The sequence below is a fragment of the Suillus bovinus genome (genome assembly GCF_016758785.1).
Source record: "Suillus bovinus strain UH-Sbo-P2 chromosome Unknown EDB93scaffold_30, whole genome shotgun sequence".
In the NCBI taxonomy this organism is placed as follows: Eukaryota; Fungi; Basidiomycota; class Agaricomycetes; order Boletales; family Suillaceae; genus Suillus; species Suillus bovinus.
In genome coordinates, this window is record NW_024542086.1 from 93,201 (window position 1) to 111,137 (window position 17,937).

The window sequence follows — 17,937 nt, forward strand, 5'->3', positions numbered from 1 at the left end:
AAGTCATTCATCGAGGTATTGTTTTATTGTTCCCTGATCTGCATAAATCGGTTGGGCTGCGACCTACTCGGCGTGCATTATCCTCGATAGTGCAGGCCTATGGTAAATTGACAACCTTGTTCTCTCCACCCACTAAGGGATCCGTGTGTTGTCCATGATGTCATTACTCCAACCTTGCGCTCAACTTTGCCGTCTCTAGGGCTTGTCTAGGTCCATGACACATGGTATTCTGAGCTGCGTCACTATATACATCTATACAAGTCTAAACCGTAAATGATCGGTCGACATAGCTAGCCTACTGAGGATGATACGAACAACAAACCGACGTGTTCTATGAATAAATATACTGTCCAAACCATTTTGCCATTCCATTCTCAGTCATATCTAACGATTCCAATACTAGCCGGTGGGAGGACGGGGAACAAGTCTATCGCGGTTTAGATGTTGATCCCAGAGCTGCTCTCTATGCTCTTCTTATAGCTGTGTCCCATCTTCTTCGTGCCCCCCAGTCTTGCATTAGCCATCACCCGACCGATGGCGTCAATACCTGTGAGCAAGCTGATGTCAGTATTCATGGAGAACACAGACGGATGAAAGCAACAAGAACGCTCTCAGGCGTAAGCAGACGGAGGAACAAAAGAACCAAGTGTGATGTCAAAGTAACAATAAACTCACCCTTGTCCAGATCCTCTATAGGCGGCCCAAACGACAACCGCACGTAGTGATGACACGGGCTGTTGAACAAGTTTCTACGGTGCGCCGGGTTGATGTCGAAGAAGATACCCGGGATCACGATCGTTTGCTCTTTCAGGAGCTCTTCAAAGAATGTCTGACATAGAGTAAGAATCAACGCTTGTCCGAAGACAGGGGAGGCGAGGATCGTATACAACAATTACTCACCAAACCATTGTTAAGCGGTGCAGGCAACTTCTCCAAGTTCAACCAAATGTAAAACGTCGCGTTGGGAGGAACGTCCACGTCCAAATGGAGCGCGTGCAAGCGCTTCAGCACGTGGTCCCGCTTGGCTTTGAAGTGTCTTTGAAGTGCGATCTATTTCACGTCAGTTTGTTCCTTGGATACATCAAATAATCGGCCCACCTTCTCTGTCTTGACACGCGCCGGCTCAAGGAGCGGGAGGGCTGCAAGCTGCATGCTGTACAAGGGTTCGATGAATGTTAGAGAAATGAGGGAACAGGGGGGCACTCACGGATGATTCGCGCCCCCATCAAGGAACGAACCCGATTGCGAAAGTGCGGTGATGAGATTCTTGGGTCCGATGACCCAGCAGACACGCCAACCTGGTAGGCGCCAATTCTGCCATAGAATAAGACTGAGAAAAAAAGGCATAGTGAAGGTGTGTCAAAAACGCACCTTTGTCAACCCGTCAATGATAACTACAGCATCGCTATTTACATCCTCGACATACTCGGCAGAGGAGACACTCTTTCCGATGTCTTTTTCGTTGTCGGGGTAGATGTACCAGGAGTAGAACTGCGAGATTTTATCAGTCAGTAATGGGTGAGAGGTAGCTGAGGGGAAGGCTCATGCCTCATCAAGAATGATTGTTGTGTTCTCCCGGCTGAGCGAAACGAGTTCTTTGAGGTCTTTGCCACTTTAATTAACAAGTATCAGCTGTGAAAAAGTAGAGAAAGATAATGGAACACGCACGCGATAACCTGCCCCGTCGGATTCCTCGGGTTCGAAGCAATGACGACGGCAAGGCCTTGAGTGAGAATATCTTTCTGTTAGCGCAATCAATCAGGGTGTGTTTTATTTGAGTTTCGTCGGGGACAAACCTTGGTTTGTTCGATATCAAGACGGTATTTATGCTATGCAAAAGAGTCCATTTAGTAATTTGTGATGTACGTTTTATGGAGCATGGTTACCTTGGGATCCAATCTGAATCAATCCAAGGATTCGGTCGGTTTGATATAGGCAAGGAAGGATAAGAACACGTACGCAGTGGGAACAGGTACGAGTCGCTTAAATGCACTTAGAACTTGGTCATATGCGGTATAGTCTGGAACCTGATATGACTATATGCGTGGAGCTTGGTGAGGAGACAAAGAAACTGGATAAGGGAGGCGTACACAATAAACGTCGCCAATGACAGCGGCGACACGGGAAAGCCCCGCACGTCCACCGGGGACGATGCAGACGTTTTCAAATGTGTACTGACTTGCTTTGCCTCTACGGTAAGTATCGTTGTAGAGGTTCGCTACTGCTTCACGAAGGGCTGGTTGTACGATAGGATTAGCGGTTATGGCGTTGATGAATTACAAAAGGTTGACCTTTGACACCGGTTGTGGGGGCATACTCCAAAGAATCGACAGGTAAAGGAATATTCTCTGGGCGGGGCGGGGCATTCGGGATAGGGCCTACTTCTGGAGCGCCCTGACCCAAGTTTGCCCATTCGTGAGAATTAGCATAGTTGAAACCGTTTGCAATGGCACGATCTGAACAGTAAATGACACCGGTACTGCCAGGGTGCTCGATACCAGGGACGGTTTCTTCATCCTAAATGATGCGTCAAGTCACGTGATGCATAGGAAGGTAAAACATACGGGGTTGATAGTCTGAGGAAGGCCTAGGGCTGGTTTTGGCTGATGTCCTACTTGTTGACGGAATATCTGGAAAGAATTAGGGGATGGAGATATATAGAGTCTTGGGAAATAAATGTACTTGGTGAGCTTCCGATTCTTTCTCATGATGAAATATCTTCATAACACCATGGACCTGATTAGAGATAGATTTGGAAGAAGGGAGACGGGGGAGGTGGAGGTGAACGTGCATGGTTAGAGATAATGGAAGGAGGAGGGAAATCCAATGAACATACGACGTCTCTTAAGGATGGAGTGCCGCTACGTGAAGGGTAGGCACTGTTGGGTCTAGTGGAGGATTTTGACATGCTTCTGGTGTAATGGAATCAGAGGAAGGGCAGAGGGCAGTTGAAAAGGGAACCAATGGCAGAATAATATTAATGGATTGACCAAGGCGTCTGGCGCACTCGTACTTTATATTTATTTATTTATACCTGCTGGCATGCCAATATCAGCAAAATTATCAATTAACCTGTGCCAATTCCAATAATAGTCACCACTGCAGCAGAACACAGCAAACGGAGGCCCCACTGCAATCGCTCCATACCTGAGGTAGTCTGATAACAAGAGCATTACGTACGTACTAGACCGTAGTTTATATCCATCCGGAAAATACCGCCATGCAGCACCATCGGATCTTACTACCAGGCTAGCCTTGTGATCACTGATCGGCTAAGCAATGATATATGGTTTTTTTTACTTTACTTCACAGGATTCCCTCAGTCTCATACGCCCATCTTACCACTACCGCTTTATCTCCTGACCTTTCGACTTTCCCTTAGCATGTCGTCAATCCCTTCTAACAAATTCTTGCCGAGTCCAAAGACCGTGGCAGTACGTGAATTCTATTAAAAATATCTTCGGTTATAATACACCTGTACTCACTCTTCGTTTTTTCAGATAGTAGGATGTCCGTTTAGGTGAGCATTCCAGTATCGGCTGCGCTTGTGTTACGTCAATCTTACGGCACCGGCTATAGCGGCGGTCAGGTCAGTCCTCTCAACAGTCCCTTTTTACTCACTCACTCACTTTTTCTCTCAGTCAAAACTTGGCGTAGATAAAGGTCCTATCCACCTCGTCCAGGAAGGACTCATCGACCAAGTCGAACAACTTGGATGGCGAGTCGTTTTCGATGGGCACCACCAATTCGAGGATATTTCTACCCCACCCAATGACATCCAACCTAATGGCACCAGTGATGCAGCTGTTAAAACGGCATTAGACGCATCTATTGCAAGGCTCAGAAGCCCTCTGCTCGTTGCACAGGTCTGCGAGAGTGTCGCATCTGCAGTACAGGCTCATGCAGAGATGGGTCACCTCGCCGTCACCCTTGGCGGAGACCATTCCTTAGCCATGGGCACTATCTCAGGAACCCTGAGGTGAGCATATCTGTTTAAACGAGATAATGTTCTGACATCCCATCCACAGAGCATATGATCAAGCTTGTGTCATCTGGATAGATGCTCACGCGGATATCAATACAATCCACTCTACCGATAGCGGAAACATTCACGGCATGCCCCTCTCCTTTCTCCTCAAGCTCAACCCCCCTGCTCCGTCTCCAGACTCAGTCCTTGCAAAGTTTGACTGGGTCTCTCACCTCCCTGCTGAGCGTCTCGTATACATCGGTTTGCGGGACGTGGACAAGGGCGAAAAGGAAATATTGAGGAAACACAGCATCAAGGCCTTCAGCATGCACGAAGTCGATCGGTAAGTTTGGGATCTGGTGGACAGAAGAGCGCTCATGCTTATTCTACTTCACCTAGCTACGGCATTGGTAAGGTGGTCGAAATGGCGCTCGACCATGTCAACCCACAAAGAGACCGTCCTATTCACCTGAGCTTTGATGTCGACGCACTCGACCCGAGCGTTGCGCCTAGCACGGGAACACCAGTGAGTATTTCAGTATCTTGATACTATTTTTTGAGTGAGATGAAGTCGGCCGTGCCATCTGAGCATTTTTGGTGACACTACGTGCTAAAGTAAAGAATTTTTTTTTGCTTCTTGAAGGTGCGAGAATGTGCCTACCATTCTCTGTGCACCCTGGCCCTGAAGGGGCTCTCAAAAAAAGACGTCACCTATGAAGTTGGCTTGATAGACGCTTTGTAGTGCGCATGGCCCTTGGAAACATGGGCGTTTTGACCTGTGGCAGAAATGTCCAAGCACATAACGGGCAGATGAGCATTGTACTCTTAGACAAAACAATTTCAAGTCAAATCAAATGCCGGGTCAATGAGCAGAACTGACCAAAATTCTGCAGGTGCGCGGTGGGCTCACCTTCCGTGAAGGACACTACATCTGCGAGGCGATTCACGAGACTGGGTTGCTCGTCGCGTTTGACTTAATGGTATGTGTCTTACCTCTCGCATTGATGTGATCTGATTTGGTCTATCGCATGCAGGAGGTTAACCCTGCGCTTGCAGATGCTGAGAGTGTACGCCAGACCGTGACGGTGGGGTGCTCATTGGTCCGTTCTGCTTTGGGTAAGTCGTCCGTTACTGCCACGTTTACTGTTTGCATTTTTAAATGAGGATTATCAATAATGCTGATCATTACATAGGCGAGACCCTTCTCTGATGTGATGTGATCTAGTGGCAGTGAGTCACAACTACTTTCTAAATGCGCAATGATGACAAACTGCTCGGCAACAGTGGAGTGAAGTGTTGGATGTGGGTTCGATCTGGCAATCGCAGACACGTGCTCGTTCACGTGCCACATTGTTGGACGTGAAGTTTCTTGTTTGTATCGTTGAGCATGCGACCCCTGTCTGATGTGTTCGTGTTGATAGATTTTTAATTCAAATATCAAGTATACAATGTTCGATGTCAATAGCTGCCTGAGGAAAACGACGAGTCCCTATGCAAGAAGAAATTCCATGAACAGGCGCAGCCAAATCTGAAATTCTGATGCAGCGCGTCGCGTCGCGTTTGGTGCTGAAACCATCTGAGGAAAACGAGGAGTCCCTATGCACGAAAAAATTCCATGAACAGGCGCAGCCCAATCTGAAATTCTGACGCATCGCGTCGCGTTCAATGTTGAAACAAATGAGCTGTTGCATGTTTGTCCTAAAATATTTGGACTTATGGAGGACGACAATCCGACTAATTAAGCTTTCCACTGTCGTGCAGGGAAAAGTCCGGGTGCCCCGCGTGATGTGCTATTATCCGTTGACAAAATATACGGTCTGTGGATGCACTTCCTTTGTATACCTTGCTTTGATGGGGCAACACGCTGTGGTCCACGGAGTGAAAGGGAAAGGTAAGCATAAGTTGCTTGAAATGTGCAAAGCGGAAGCTCAGCATTTAAAGGCTCAGTACTTGTATCTCTCTTCCTCACTACTGTCTTCCAGACAAACTTTCGCCATCTAACTCGAGTACTCACTCTTATCTACCTTTTCTTCTGTTACGCGCTAGGGCCTACCGCCACCGAAACACTCTCCATCGTCATGAACAGCAACGGTACTTGTTTTAACATGCCTACTCCAAACTCAAACTCATCTTCGCGATATACAGCTTTCAACCCGAACGGCACACTCCCCACACAGAACGTTCCTGGGCCATCTCTTGATGCGCTCAGAGGCATGGCAAATGAGGCGGCGGGGATACCTGCGAGATATCAACCTCCAGGTCTGGCTCAGACATGGAATCCCAGACTTCCTCCGCCTCCCATCCCTCAAGGTTACATGTATCCATTGCCAGCTTACGGCCACAACTTACCCATACCAAATTATTACGGCGGCTACTTCGGAACCCAAGCTCCTCTCATGCAAGCCCCCCCTGCACCTGCCGTGCAGGTCCCGCTTCAGCAAGAGGAGCAGGTGTTGCCGAATGCTGCACCAATACCGCAAGTACCTTCTGTAGCCACAGTGGAGGGGGGTTCAACGCGGAGGTCGAAGAGGAAGGCAGTTGATGATGGTAACACGACAGCGCCTAAACGTTTCCGACCTCAAGACGATCCCGATTTCGTGAGTCGATTTTATTTATCTAGTTTTTTTTGCCATCCGATTGACGGCTGCTTCATCAGGCACCCGCGCAGCCGGACGACAAGGGAAATGCGAAATGGAAATGTCTCAAGGAGGCATGTGCAAGTGCCCCTACAATGCTGGAGGTCAGCGTACATCAACATGTGAAGTACGCAAAGACGCACCGGAAAGATTCTGAGAGACTCGAATCCGGTTGTCCATGCCCGACATGTGGCTTCGTGTGAGTCATCCTCTTATGTAGAACGTGACCATGGGATTGAGATGTTGATTCTTATAGCCTCTCGCGCCCGGATGCACTGAAGAGGCATCAAGGCTCCACGAAGTGCATCAAAAACCAGGCAAAGACTGTTGGGGGTAGCACGTTTGGCGCTACGGCCTCGGTCGCGATGCCTCAGCAGCAATTCGATTTCGGAGTTCAAGTTCCTGCATGGAGCTCGGTGACCCAAAAATCCAGTGTGCGGGCCACACGAACTGAGCCAAGCTCGACGGAAGCTCCAGCTCTCCCCGCCCCGTTCAAACCAACCTCTGTGCAGCAGCAGCCGGCTGTCGCACCTCCAGTACAGGCCTTCCGGGGTACCATGGAGCAGATTTGCTCTCCTATCCCCGCATCTGCACCCAAAGCACAACCCATGCAGCCGCTGTCTGGCCACACTATACCTGTCATCGCGGGAGACCTGTCATTGTCGATGTTCAACAAGACTGCTGCTCCCGCTTTGCCGTCACCTCTTTCCCTGTCTGAGGATGCAAAGGATGATGATTCACTATCTGGCTTATTTTCAGAGCCATCATCCCCCGCCCCAGATGGGATGATTTAGACTTTTCTTCACATTTACTCGCATGACATTTCATTTGTCTATACTCCCTGTGTTCATCGGATCATACAGTACCAGCGTGCTTCACTTATTCGTCATTTATTTTGGACTAGACACGAGTTCCTATACCCACCAGGAATATTATACCCTATGTAACAATACTATATATAGCCTTGATGCGGCACATAACCGGAACCAATCGTTCGAGTTGTACGAACTGGTCGGCAACAGCCTGAGTGGAGTGAAGACTGTGAAGTGCGTTGGACTGGCAATCGCAGGCACGTGCTCGTTCACGTGCTACATTGTTGGACCGTGACGTGATGTTTCTGCTTTGTATCTTTGAGCTTTCCACTGTCATGCAGGGAAAGATCCGAGTGGCCTGCGTGTTGTACCATTATCCGTTGAGAAATATACGGTCTGCGGATGCACTTCCTTTGTATACCTTGCTTTGCTAGGGCAACACGCTGTGGTCCACAGAGTGAAAGGGAAAGGTAAGCATAAAGGGCTTGAAACGGAAGCCAAGCATTTAAAAGCTCAGTACTTGTCTCTCTCCTCTTCTCCTCACCACTGTCTTCCAGACAAACTGACTCGAGCACTCACTCTTATCTACCTTACATCTCTTCTGTTACGCGCTAGGGCCTAGTAGTACCGCCACCGAAACACTCTCCATCGTCATGAACAGCAACGGTACTCATTGTAACATGCCTACCCCGAACTCCAATTCATCTTTCACGCAACACACAGCTTTAGAGCTGAATGGGGGAATGCGAAATGTCTCAAGCAGGCATGCGCACGCGCCCCTCTGATGCTGGAAGTCAGCGTGCACAGACACGTAAAGTACGCGAGGACGCATCGGATGTGAGTAATCCTCTTGTTTTGAACGTGACCATGAGGTAGAGATGTTGATTCTTGTAGTCTCTCGCGCCCGGATGCGTTGAAAAGGCATCAAGGCTCTACGAAGTGCGTTAAAAACCAGGCGAAGGCTCTGGCAAGTGCTCAGACAAGCTTTCGAGCGTCTGGGAACAACACGTTCGCAGCTGCATTGCCTTTATCAGGCCCTGCATCGAGCTCGTTGGCCCAACAACCGCCGCCACAGCCTCTGGTAAGATTAACACTTAATTGAAGAAAATTTAAACTTACGCTGCACATCGTCTCCAGTACAGGCCTTCCAGGGTACCGCGGAGCAGATTTGCTCTACTATTACCCCATCTGCACCTCAACCTCAACCAACACAACCACCATCTGATCATGCTACACCAATCATCGCGAGTAACTTTTCATTGTCGATTTTCAACAAAACTGCTGCTCGCCTCTCACCCTCTTTGCCGTCATCCTCGATGATGATTCACTCTCGGGCCTATTTTCAGAGCCATCCTCCTCCACCCCAGATGAGGATGATTTCGATTTTTCTCAATAGATCTACTCCACACCACCGTCTCCTACCCTAGCTGACAAAACGATAGATGCCCCCGGCCTTTAATCCAACCTCTGTCCCATTTGATACGTCTGTTACCTACATTTCTTTTGCTGATTATGTCTTGAATGCTGAGCGATTGCTCTTGGATTGCTTTATGTTTCTTGTTCAGTTTCATTACCATATTCTCCACATTTCTCCGCATGACATTTCATCTGTATATATCCTCTAGCACCAGTGTGCTCCATTTATGCGTCATTTATTTTGGAACTAGCCACATGTCCCTATACCCACCAGGAATATACCCATGTAACAATACTATAGCCTTGATCAACCATTCGAGCATGAGAATATCCACTGCAATCGCAAGGATTTGAATATTACCAAGGGAACATTCAAAGTCCAAACTATCTCCTAGCTACTCTTGACAGACATAATTGTATGAAACATGCATATATTCACAGCGACTTCGACCAATTTCTGCCTCAGTGACTCAGGTCGTGCCCTGCACACTACAAGCTGAGATATATACAAATTCAATGCGATACAATGCTATCATCCAAAAATCTTGTGCACGCCTGTCATGACTACTCATACATGGTATTTTCCGGAGCAGGGATGCTTCGGACTACTGTCTGAAAGCAGCTTGGAGAAACACTAGGGTCTCATGACGATTTGAACTGCTCATTGAACTCCCGACCTATCAGCATCCTCCTTATCTCTTGCGTCCCTGCGCCCACTGCATACAACCTAGAATCGCGTAAAATCCGACCCATAGGATAATCTACTTTAATGTGAGTAATAGCCATCACGAAATCACAGATAATTCGAACCATTTATGTATCCGTTACCGCCAAGGCATTGCATGCCTTCCAGTGCAACCTCTATGGCTTTCTCGGTAGAGTAGAGGATGGCACCAGCACAGTCCTAGCGTTATAAAATAAGGAACCAACAATGTTTGGATTCCCGGTCTTACTTACTCGACGACTGATCTGACCACGGTCACAAGCTCTTGCAACAGCATAGACATACGCGCGGCTTGCATTAATACTTGTATACATATCCGCAATCTTGCCTGGAAAATCTTCATTAGACGTTGTGTCGATCATGAAGCCTGGTAAACCTACCCTGCATTAATTGAAATGTTCCCACAGGTTGTCCAAACTGCTTGCGATCATGGACATATTCCACTGCATAATCGAATGCAGCTTGTGCCAAACTTCAGGAGGTAATGTTGAGTAAATAGTCCCAGGAGTTTAATAAAATAACCCTACCCCAAGGGACCGCCACTCAGGACAAGACGTTCAAGGTCAAGCCCAGACATTAAGACCCCCGCGCCTTTGTTGACCTGACCAAGAACATTCTCTTAGAAGTAGCAAAAGTTGATGAGTTGTCTACCGTTGAGTGCATGAAAGCAAACCTTCTGGGACTTTGCAGTTATCGAAGACAAGTTCGCAAGTATCACTCCCTCTCATTCCGAATTTATCAAGCTTCTGGTGCGTGGAAAATCCTTCGAATGTTTTCTCGATAATGAACGCGGTAATGCCCTTGGAACCTCTTTCAGGAGCAGTTTTGGCGTAAACGACTAGTGTTGATGCCGTTGGTCCATTGGTGATCCTACGGGACTGTTAGAACATTACACGGGTGATACGATGAAACTATTACCAGAACTTGTTTCCATTCAGCTTCCAACCACCGTCTATTTTATCTGCCCTCAAACTCATGCTGACTACGTCACTCCTGATCCATTGAAAGTAAGTCGTCAAATTGATACATTATGAATCAATCGACTTGCCCGCTCCCAGGTTCACTCATAGCCAAACTGCCTATTTTCTTCCCAGCGATCAAGTCAGGAAGGTATTTCTGCTTTTGAGCTTCAGTGCCATGGCGATGGATTTGGTTCACACAAAGGTTCGAATGCGCGCCGTATGACAGCGCAACAGAGCCAGAAGCACGGGAAAGCTCTTCCATTGCCAAAGTGTGGTGAAAGTATCCAAGATCCAAACCACCGTACTTTGACGAGACGGTGATACCAAGCAAACCCATGTCACCAAGCTTCTCCCAAATGTCCTGACGATACGCTTGAATATGAAAAGGTCAAAAAAACTGAATGTACCCACTGAAGGGAAGTTGTTGCTCTTGTCGATTTGTGCAGCACGCGGGGCGAGCTCCCGTTGGGCAAACTCGGCCACTGCATTGCGGAACTGAGAAGTTATACTGCTGAGCTGTAGTTGAGTACAATACTCGACATACCTCAGCTTGCTCTTCCGTGAGCCCTGCTATATCAACGTTGTACGTTGAGATTTGGCGCGACCTTTGACTGGTGAGTATGGGTCGGAAGTAGCTGCGTAGCTTGTGCGCTGTAACAAGTCTACCAGATGTTAAGGCCAACATACTGCAAAAGCTTCAGATTCTAAGACCAGAAATTTGGGGAAGTGAAGAGGTTTTATGTCAACGCTGGTCGTCCGGGGCGGAACATAGCCGTGGAACCGAACATAATTAGAGTGATAGTACCAAGTTCGCGCTATCATCAGGTGTCACGTGAAGGAAATAAGCAAAATGGCAACATTGGACTCGGCTGCTGCACCTTTGTATTAGCGCTCATGATTTTACAGCCTCATCTACGTCTCCTCGTCTTGCTGCAACCGCGAGGAGTCAAACCAAATTCATCGCACATCACATGACCTTCTATAGTGCAACTCTGTCAGGTGGGTATCCTGCTTTCATCATTTTTTTTTTTACACATTCATCGTTCAGGCACTTCTCAGGTAACCACGAAGGGCCTACAGTACCATCTTTTGGCGTTCTTGACACTCTTAGCCCGGTCTCCACACATGTCTCGGCTCTTGTTGGAATTATTGCAGGGGTTGCTCTAGAAGTTTTGGTCATCTGGCTATTGGTCGTCCTGAGGTTCAAACTGAAAGCAAATGCCCCGTCCGATGGGAATACCGAACTAAACCCAGACCAAATACGAACTAAACTTCAGGTGAGGAACTCCTTTGCCACCGCAGCGGACTAATTGAAGATTAACAGAGAGATCATACTGACAACAATGCATCACTATGTTCTGTCTGTCAAAATTTGGATTTTTACCGTATCTTCTTTGATGGTATCCCAGAGACACAAGAAATCCCACTCGATTCACTTTCGTCCATCTTACAAAAATCGTACCAATGCAATTTTTGCCGCCTCATATCCTTTCACGTCCGTCGAACATGGATGTTGGACAATTTCCCTGACTTCGATCTCTCAGGGATTCAATGTCGGCTGTTCTCGATGCCTTGCGGTTGTCTTCGGGGACCCTTTTACCCCCCACCCACATTCCGTTGCTACCGTCTCCACATCGATATGGATGGCCTAACGGACTTTTGGGAGAGATATCCTGCTTCAAGGGCCACAGCAGGTTCGCTTAGCATCTTCCTTATGCAAGAAGACGCTTTCAAGTTCGGGAGGCCAACCGATCTTCATTGTCGCAGGCTGAAGAACACTGTGGACATCGATCTGGTAAAGAAGTGGATTAAGCTGTGTCGGGAGAACCATGGGGATGATTGTCATAATGTGTGGAGCATGGACGACGGAGAGGATAAGAACCTACCAAACTATGTGAGACTGGTGGACGTGGTCTCGATGACCCTGGTTCCTGCACCTTCTAGCTGTCGTTATATTGCCCTCAGTTACGTATGGGGAGTCGTCAGCACAGAGTATCGGACGACGACGGATAATATAGCGAAGCGCTCCACACCTGGCGGGTTGAACTCGGCAACCTTTCCGGAGACCATAACTGATTCTATTCTATTCGTTCGACAACTTGGTCTCCGATACCTATGGATCGACGCTCTATGCATCATTCAAGATTGTTTGCAGGACAAAATCACTCAGATAAAATCTATGGATTTAGTTTACGGCCTTTCTTATCTCACGATAGTGGCCGCTGGCGGCGCATCGGCTCGAGCCCCTATCCCAGGATGCCGGCCACGAACTAGAACACTAAAACAGCATATTGAGGTTGTTCAAGGATTTCATCTCTGTGTGGGACCTCCAAGACTTGCGGAGGCTCTTGCTTCGTCCGTATGGAATACGCGTTGTTGGACCTATCAAGAGAGCGCGCTCTCCCGCAGACAGATATACTTCACTGAACATCAGGTCTATTTCCAGTGCCGGCGTGATGTTTTCTGCGAAGACATCGTCGCTGAAAGCAAGGGCCACTCTCACAACTTTCTTCGGAATTCACGTGGAGAATACTTCCCTCAGGCGAACCCCTTTGGGACTTACATGTGGGCCGTCAGGGAGTGTACACGACGCAATCTCACCGTGGAATCAGATATCATTGATGCTATCACTGGAGTGACAAATGCTCTGACAATAGGCTTCAAGCTCGGTGATCCCGTTAGAGTCTTTCACTGTGGAATGATGTTGACGGATCTGCATCACGCGCTTCTCTGGCAACACGATCCACACACACCTCGCGCTCGTCGTTCGTTCCCTGATGGAGGCAGTTTACTTCCGCCTTCTTGGACATGGGCTGCATGGCGTGGTGCTGTTGACTACATGTCAGAGCATCGGTATTTGGGTATCGTCAACGGTAGCGGCGAACCGTCGGTGGTAGAAACGTTTGTCGATTCTTGGTACATTGTGGACGATAGTGGTGCTACAGTGCTGCTTCATGTTTCCCGGGTTTCCCGGATTGTTTCGATTCCCATGACAGAGGAAGAGAAGTTGGCATATTCCCCCCCATCAAGGATTTTAGATCCAACGGAGCTGACGCTAGACATACGTCGACCGCTAGCACCAGGCACCCTCATTTTCCGCACGACCTCGAGCCACTTTAGCATTGCATGGCGAGGTAGCGAAGAAAATGATGATTCGAGTGCGTGTCTCCACCACGGTCTCTTCAATATTCTCTCCACCGCATCTTCCCCTCCCATTTGGGTTGGCACTGCGGTCCTTCCATTGGACCCTACGCCTTCACCGTCTCTCGAGTTCATCGTTCTTTCCCGTACTGGTACGCGTGGCGTGTACGACGAACAGAGTCTCGGGTATTACCATGAATGCGTCTTGCATGTGATGGCGGTCAGTCAGAATGAGGTTTGATGCAACGTGTTGGGTTGGGCGTCATTCATGAAGTCTCCTGGAATGCTTCACAGCCGGAGGAAAAGGTAGTGTTTCTTCGATAATGGCTAGCCGTGATAGTGTATCTCGATGGTTGGAAGGATCTTAAATTCATTGATATGTCCAGGTTGTGTACGGTCTTGCATATTTATCATGCTCTGATCTGCTAACTCACGGGACAGTAGATTCTGCTAACTTCCCTACCATTGTTCTGTTTTGTATCCTGCGACGGTGCTTCTTTCTACCGAGAGAGAAGTCTTCTTAGCCCTTCTGTGGCAAGGATGTTAGTGCCGCTCATTCGAGAAACATAGATCCCCAGACATCGGTCTGTTCTGGGGTGGCCTGGATCACTCTCTGCAAATGTAATGCTGAGCTGCCATCAAGGAGAGCGATGTAGGGCCCAGGGAGATTTGATAGGCAAAAGATCGTATCACGCTTGCGCGTATAACCCGAAATCTCGTACATTCCTCGACTAGATGTATTGGAAGCTTTTATAATATTTGTCAAAGATAATACCATTAATCGTTGAATGATCACCATATCAAACGTTCATTAGTACAAGACGAGACGGACGATAATTCATAGTAGACACGTGAACGCGTGAACGATGGCAGAATAATAACTACATCTGTTACATAAGCAATTGGTGATTACTTGGACTGTCCCGTTTACTACTACCTCGATGTGATCTACCCTCGTCATATCTACCAAAGTTTTAGCTGGTGAGTACTACTAACATCGCGCGCGATGTTGAGATTTTTGCTCCTCAGACTTGAGTTATATGGATACGAGGTGGCAGCCTATCAGACTACGTTAACTGAAGGAGTTCCATGGGTCTTTTCCGCAGCTCATCAGAGCACTTAAACTAAGGTTCACTGATATGGTGTTCCAAACTTCTTGTCTTCTTTGCTCCAGCTGGGCTTTCATGGTGCTTCTTTGCCCAACTAACGGATCTCGCTATTTCAGGATAGGAGTTTAAACACAATGCTGTCTGGTACAATCAGAAACCACTGGGCTCCTGGTATGTTACAGGCTTTGGATGGCGTTGTATACTAAGTATTCATCCATTAATCAGGATCAGTATCTGGCAGTGCATGAGACTCATCACCATCACATCAAGTGCACGATGCATTGAATATATAATATTATTTCGATGCAATCATGATGGCATGGCCCAATGATTCAAGTGCACGAGGTGACGGATATCTGCTCCACTTCGACCCATTCTGTCACAGTTTCTCGCTGGTGCTATGCCGAAGAATGGCGGTTAGTACGTCTCGGGCTCAGCCAGCAAGGCCGAATACGTGTACTGCTTGTGAAATTTTGGTCATGGGGAGGGGACCGTTTTACCCCCAAGTTGGCGATGCTCCATTGGGAAGGCATGAAGAAAGCCGTTATATAGCGAGGCTTTTGAGGCGATGGATGGAACAACACTTTCATATCGATAAGTCTCTGTATGTACCCCATTGCTTGACGTCGATTGTTTATTCATTCCTGTCACAGATAGCCAATCACACAGCCTACTATCACTGCTCTGTTTGATACCGCCAGTACGTACCTCGCAGGCTCGGAAGCATCTGACATACTCATCTTTGCTTAGTGATGCAGCTTTTTAAAACCGTGACCCCCATACCCGGAAGAACCTATGCGATTCACCCATACTCTGATAAAGAGCATGCTAGTGGGAACGGCGCCGATGTAGCAGTCACTGTCGAGGGCTCAAATGTGTGCATCCGTCTTTGGGAAGGCACTACATTCCAAAAATGGGAATGCGTCGAGAAAAATGGTTGGCTTGGCTTCATCTGTCGTGCATCCACAGCTAGCCCTACTGGTGCTTACCTGGGATTTAACGTTTATGAGGTTCTCGTGTGCACCGCACAAAACCAGGACAAGTGGGAGGACTTTTCTGTTGTGTTACATGATGATGGCTGTGCATGGCAGATGCGCAAGGATGATCATCTTGCATATGTCGGCATGGTCAATGCGAACGAACTCAAGATGTTGCGTGACCGTACTACCAAGTGGGGGTTTACAGAGTGGGTTTGATAGTGTTAGAATCGTTCCACCCAATACCTATGTTTGGACTGTGTACCTACCAACTCCCTGTTGAGAACTGATGTATAGTACTTTCGACCGTGTTTTCAAATCATCGTTTTGTACCTGTCTCTAGCTTGGCTGACAATAGATCCAATGAACTGCAATGCGAGAGTCTTTAATTCATCCTATACATGCTTAGGAGACTGCGACGGGTTTGGATAGATATTGCATCGAGTAGCGGGAATGGGACCTTCCGCACGCAGTCATTTCATGAGAGTAAGTATGCTATCATAAGCAGATCAGGCGATAGACGAAAATTTGGTCATGGCAGGATCATTTTACCCCCCAGTTGGCGATGCTCCATTGGGAAAGCATGAAGAAAGCCGTTATATAGCGAAGCTTTTGAGGCAATGGATGGAACAACGCTTTCATACCGATAAGTTTCTGTGTGTACCCCATTGCTTGACGTTCATTGTTTATTCATGCCCTATTGATTCCTGTCACAGATAGGCAATCACATAGCCTACTATCACTGCTCTATTTGATACCGCTATTGTCTTACTCAGTATGTACCTTCGCAGGCTCGGAAGCATCTAACATACTCATCTTTGCTTAGAGATGGACCTTTATAAAACCGTGACCCCCATACCCGGAAAAACCTATGCGATTCACCCATACTCTGATCAAGACAATCCTTGCCTGAGTGTGAAAGGTGCCGAAGTAGCAGTCACTGTCGACGGCTCATCTGTGTGCATCCGTTATTGGGAAGGCGCTGCATCACAAAAATGGGAATGCGTCGAGAAAAATGGTTGGCTTGGCTTCATCTGTCGTGCATCTACAGGTGGCGCTAATGGTGCTTACCTGGGATATAACGTTTATGAGGTTCTCGTGTGCACAGCACAATACCAGGACAAAGTGGGAGGACTTTAGCGGTTGTGGTACATGATGATGGCTGTGAGTGGAAGATGCGCAAGGATGATCATCTTGCATATGTTGGCATAGTCTATGCGAGCGAACTCAAGATGTTGCCTGACCGTACTACCAATTGGGGGTTTACAGAGTGGGTTTTATAGTGTTAGAATCGTTCCACCCAACACATATGTTTGGACTGTGTACCTACCAACTCCCTGTTGAGAACTGATATATAATACTTGAACTGTGTTTTCGATCATCGCCTGTCTCTAGCTTGGCTGACAATAGATCCAATCAACTGCCGCAGCGATGCGAGAGTCTTCGATTCATCGCATGCACGCTCAGGAGACTGCGCCGCCAGACCAGAGTTCAGCGGAGCTTCGGGGCTCAAATGTACTGCGCCGGGTTTGGATAGATATTGCATCGAGTAGCGGGAATGGGACCTTCCATATGCAGTCATTTCACTGTGTACTATCCAGAGTAAGCGTGCAGCCGTAAAGTTCAAGTTGCATTACTGGAAACTCGCCGGGAAGACGGCAAGTAACACTGAGACGAATCGAACAAGATTGACAAGGATGAAGGTATGATTCTTTTGAGCGTTATACAGGTGAGCACGTAGTTATAAATAAGAGACCAACATGATGTCAGACGTCGTGATATAAAAGGACGTGGCACGTGGTTCGCGATATCGTAAGCAGATCAGGCAATAGACCGGTGACAGTGTGCATTTGGCAAGATGCGCATGACATCGAGCCTCTTGAACTTGAAGCACATCCTATGATAGCATAACTTGAACATTATGGAATTTCGACAACAACCAGCTCATCAGTCCACTCCTCACTGATAGTGTCCTGCGCGTCCTTTTTCGCCCGATGGAAATTACTAGTTGTTGCCGGCAATGACCACAACGCACTGGCATACACTTCGGATGTCGTTGCGACATTAAAAGAAGTTGGCCTCGACGAACTTTTGGACCAGAGTGACAAGTCGTCATTCGTTGTACGCGACACTTTCATAACCAACTATTTCTCTGACAGACCAAGCGGTGTAGATATCGACCTCGCTCACCAG

At 47.8% G+C, this 17,937-nt stretch overlaps 7 protein-coding genes across 7 annotated transcripts; 5 read left to right on the forward strand and 2 right to left on the reverse strand.

Annotated features, from left to right (window-relative positions):
- Positions 1-205: 205 nt before the first annotated feature.
- EDB93DRAFT_1147838 (pyridoxal phosphate-dependent transferase) lies at positions 206-3,038 on the reverse strand. The gene is made up of 15 exons (XM_041449540.1): positions 2,683-3,038; positions 2,565-2,630; positions 2,292-2,517; positions 2,091-2,236; positions 1,960-2,036; positions 1,887-1,899; positions 1,797-1,829; positions 1,669-1,742; positions 1,549-1,612; positions 1,372-1,491; positions 1,208-1,314; positions 1,099-1,153; positions 901-1,050; positions 676-829; positions 206-547 (listed from the first exon to the last, which is right to left on the reverse strand). The coding sequence occupies exons 1-15, from the start codon at positions 2,791-2,793 to the stop codon at positions 438-440; spliced, it is 1,506 nt and encodes a 501-aa protein (XP_041307381.1). The 5' UTR covers positions 2,794-3,038; the 3' UTR covers positions 206-437.
- A 345-nt stretch (positions 3,039-3,383) lies between these two features.
- Positions 3,384-5,130, forward strand: EDB93DRAFT_1085768 (Ureohydrolase; the record flags this gene model as incomplete). The annotated part of the gene is made up of 8 exons (XM_041445934.1): positions 3,384-3,434; positions 3,501-3,520; positions 3,580-3,589; positions 3,642-3,979; positions 4,029-4,310; positions 4,367-4,493; positions 4,861-4,947; positions 5,002-5,130. 8 exons carry the CDS (start codon positions 3,384-3,386, stop codon positions 5,128-5,130), a joined length of 1,044 nt encoding a protein of 347 aa, XP_041307382.1.
- A 71-nt stretch (positions 5,131-5,201) lies between these two features.
- Positions 5,202-7,577, forward strand: EDB93DRAFT_453838 (uncharacterized protein). The gene is made up of 5 exons (XM_041456421.1): positions 5,202-5,858; positions 5,909-6,058; positions 6,113-6,564; positions 6,624-6,802; positions 6,860-7,577. The coding sequence occupies exons 1-5, from the start codon at positions 5,633-5,635 to the stop codon at positions 7,395-7,397; spliced, it is 1,545 nt and encodes a 514-aa protein (XP_041307383.1). The 5' UTR covers positions 5,202-5,632; the 3' UTR covers positions 7,398-7,577.
- Positions 7,578-9,473: 1,896 nt separating this feature from the next.
- Positions 9,474-11,202, reverse strand: EDB93DRAFT_1240701 (acyl-CoA dehydrogenase NM domain-like protein; the record flags this gene model as incomplete). The annotated part of the gene is made up of 10 exons (XM_041451790.1): positions 9,474-9,592; positions 9,642-9,735; positions 9,789-9,883; positions 9,936-10,027; positions 10,083-10,173; positions 10,229-10,425; positions 10,474-10,548; positions 10,604-10,878; positions 10,929-11,012; positions 11,062-11,202. The coding sequence occupies 10 exons, from the start codon at positions 11,200-11,202 to the stop codon at positions 9,474-9,476; spliced, it is 1,263 nt and encodes a 420-aa protein (XP_041307384.1).
- Positions 11,203-11,345: 143 nt separating this feature from the next.
- Positions 11,346-14,055, forward strand: EDB93DRAFT_454080 (heterokaryon incompatibility protein-domain-containing protein). The gene is made up of 3 exons (XM_041456423.1): positions 11,346-11,516; positions 11,577-11,794; positions 11,842-14,055. The coding sequence occupies exons 1-3, from the start codon at positions 11,489-11,491 to the stop codon at positions 13,897-13,899; spliced, it is 2,304 nt and encodes a 767-aa protein (XP_041307385.1). The 5' UTR covers positions 11,346-11,488; the 3' UTR covers positions 13,900-14,055.
- Positions 14,056-15,382: 1,327 nt separating this feature from the next.
- EDB93DRAFT_454054 (uncharacterized protein) lies at positions 15,383-16,164 on the forward strand. The gene is made up of 2 exons (XM_041456422.1): positions 15,383-15,467; positions 15,518-16,164. Coding segments are annotated over exons 1-2 (447 nt in total). The 5' UTR covers positions 15,383-15,466; the 3' UTR covers positions 15,964-16,164.
- Positions 16,165-16,571: 407 nt separating this feature from the next.
- On the forward strand, positions 16,572-17,476 carry EDB93DRAFT_1147873 (uncharacterized protein; the record flags this gene model as incomplete). Its single annotated transcript, XM_041449541.1, has 2 exons — positions 16,572-16,844; positions 16,877-17,476. Coding segments are annotated over 2 exons (424 nt in total), but the record flags the coding sequence as incomplete, so codon positions are not given.
- Positions 17,477-17,937: the final 461 nt, after the last annotated feature.

Excerpts from the sequence above, each read along its gene's own strand:
- EDB93DRAFT_1147838 (XM_041449540.1), bottom strand. The coding sequence starts at position 2,793 with ATGCACGTTCACCTCCACCTCCCCCGTCTCCCTTCTTCCAAATCTATC. Across the intron at positions 2,237-2,291 it reads CCCCACAACCGGTGTCAAAG|CCCTTCGTGAAGCAGTAGCG; the intron begins GTCAACCTTTTG and ends TCGTACAACCAG. Across the intron at positions 830-900 it reads CACCGCTTAACAATGGTTTG|ACATTCTTTGAAGAGCTCCT; the intron begins GTGAGTAATTGT and ends ACTCTATGTCAG.
- EDB93DRAFT_453838 (XM_041456421.1), top strand. The coding sequence starts at position 5,633 with ATGTTGAAACAAATGAGCTGTTGCATGTTTGTCCTAAAATATTTGGAC. Across the intron at positions 5,859-5,908 it reads CCACGGAGTGAAAGGGAAAG|GCTCAGTACTTGTATCTCTC; the intron begins GTAAGCATAAGT and ends CAGCATTTAAAG. Across the intron at positions 6,803-6,859 it reads TGCCCGACATGTGGCTTCGT|CCTCTCGCGCCCGGATGCAC; the intron begins GTGAGTCATCCT and ends TGATTCTTATAG.
- EDB93DRAFT_454080 (XM_041456423.1), top strand. The coding sequence starts at position 11,489 with ATGACCTTCTATAGTGCAACTCTGTCAG. Across the intron at positions 11,517-11,576 it reads CTATAGTGCAACTCTGTCAG|GTAACCACGAAGGGCCTACA; the intron begins GTGGGTATCCTG and ends GGCACTTCTCAG. Across the intron at positions 11,795-11,841 it reads AAATACGAACTAAACTTCAG|AGAGATCATACTGACAACAA; the intron begins GTGAGGAACTCC and ends GAAGATTAACAG.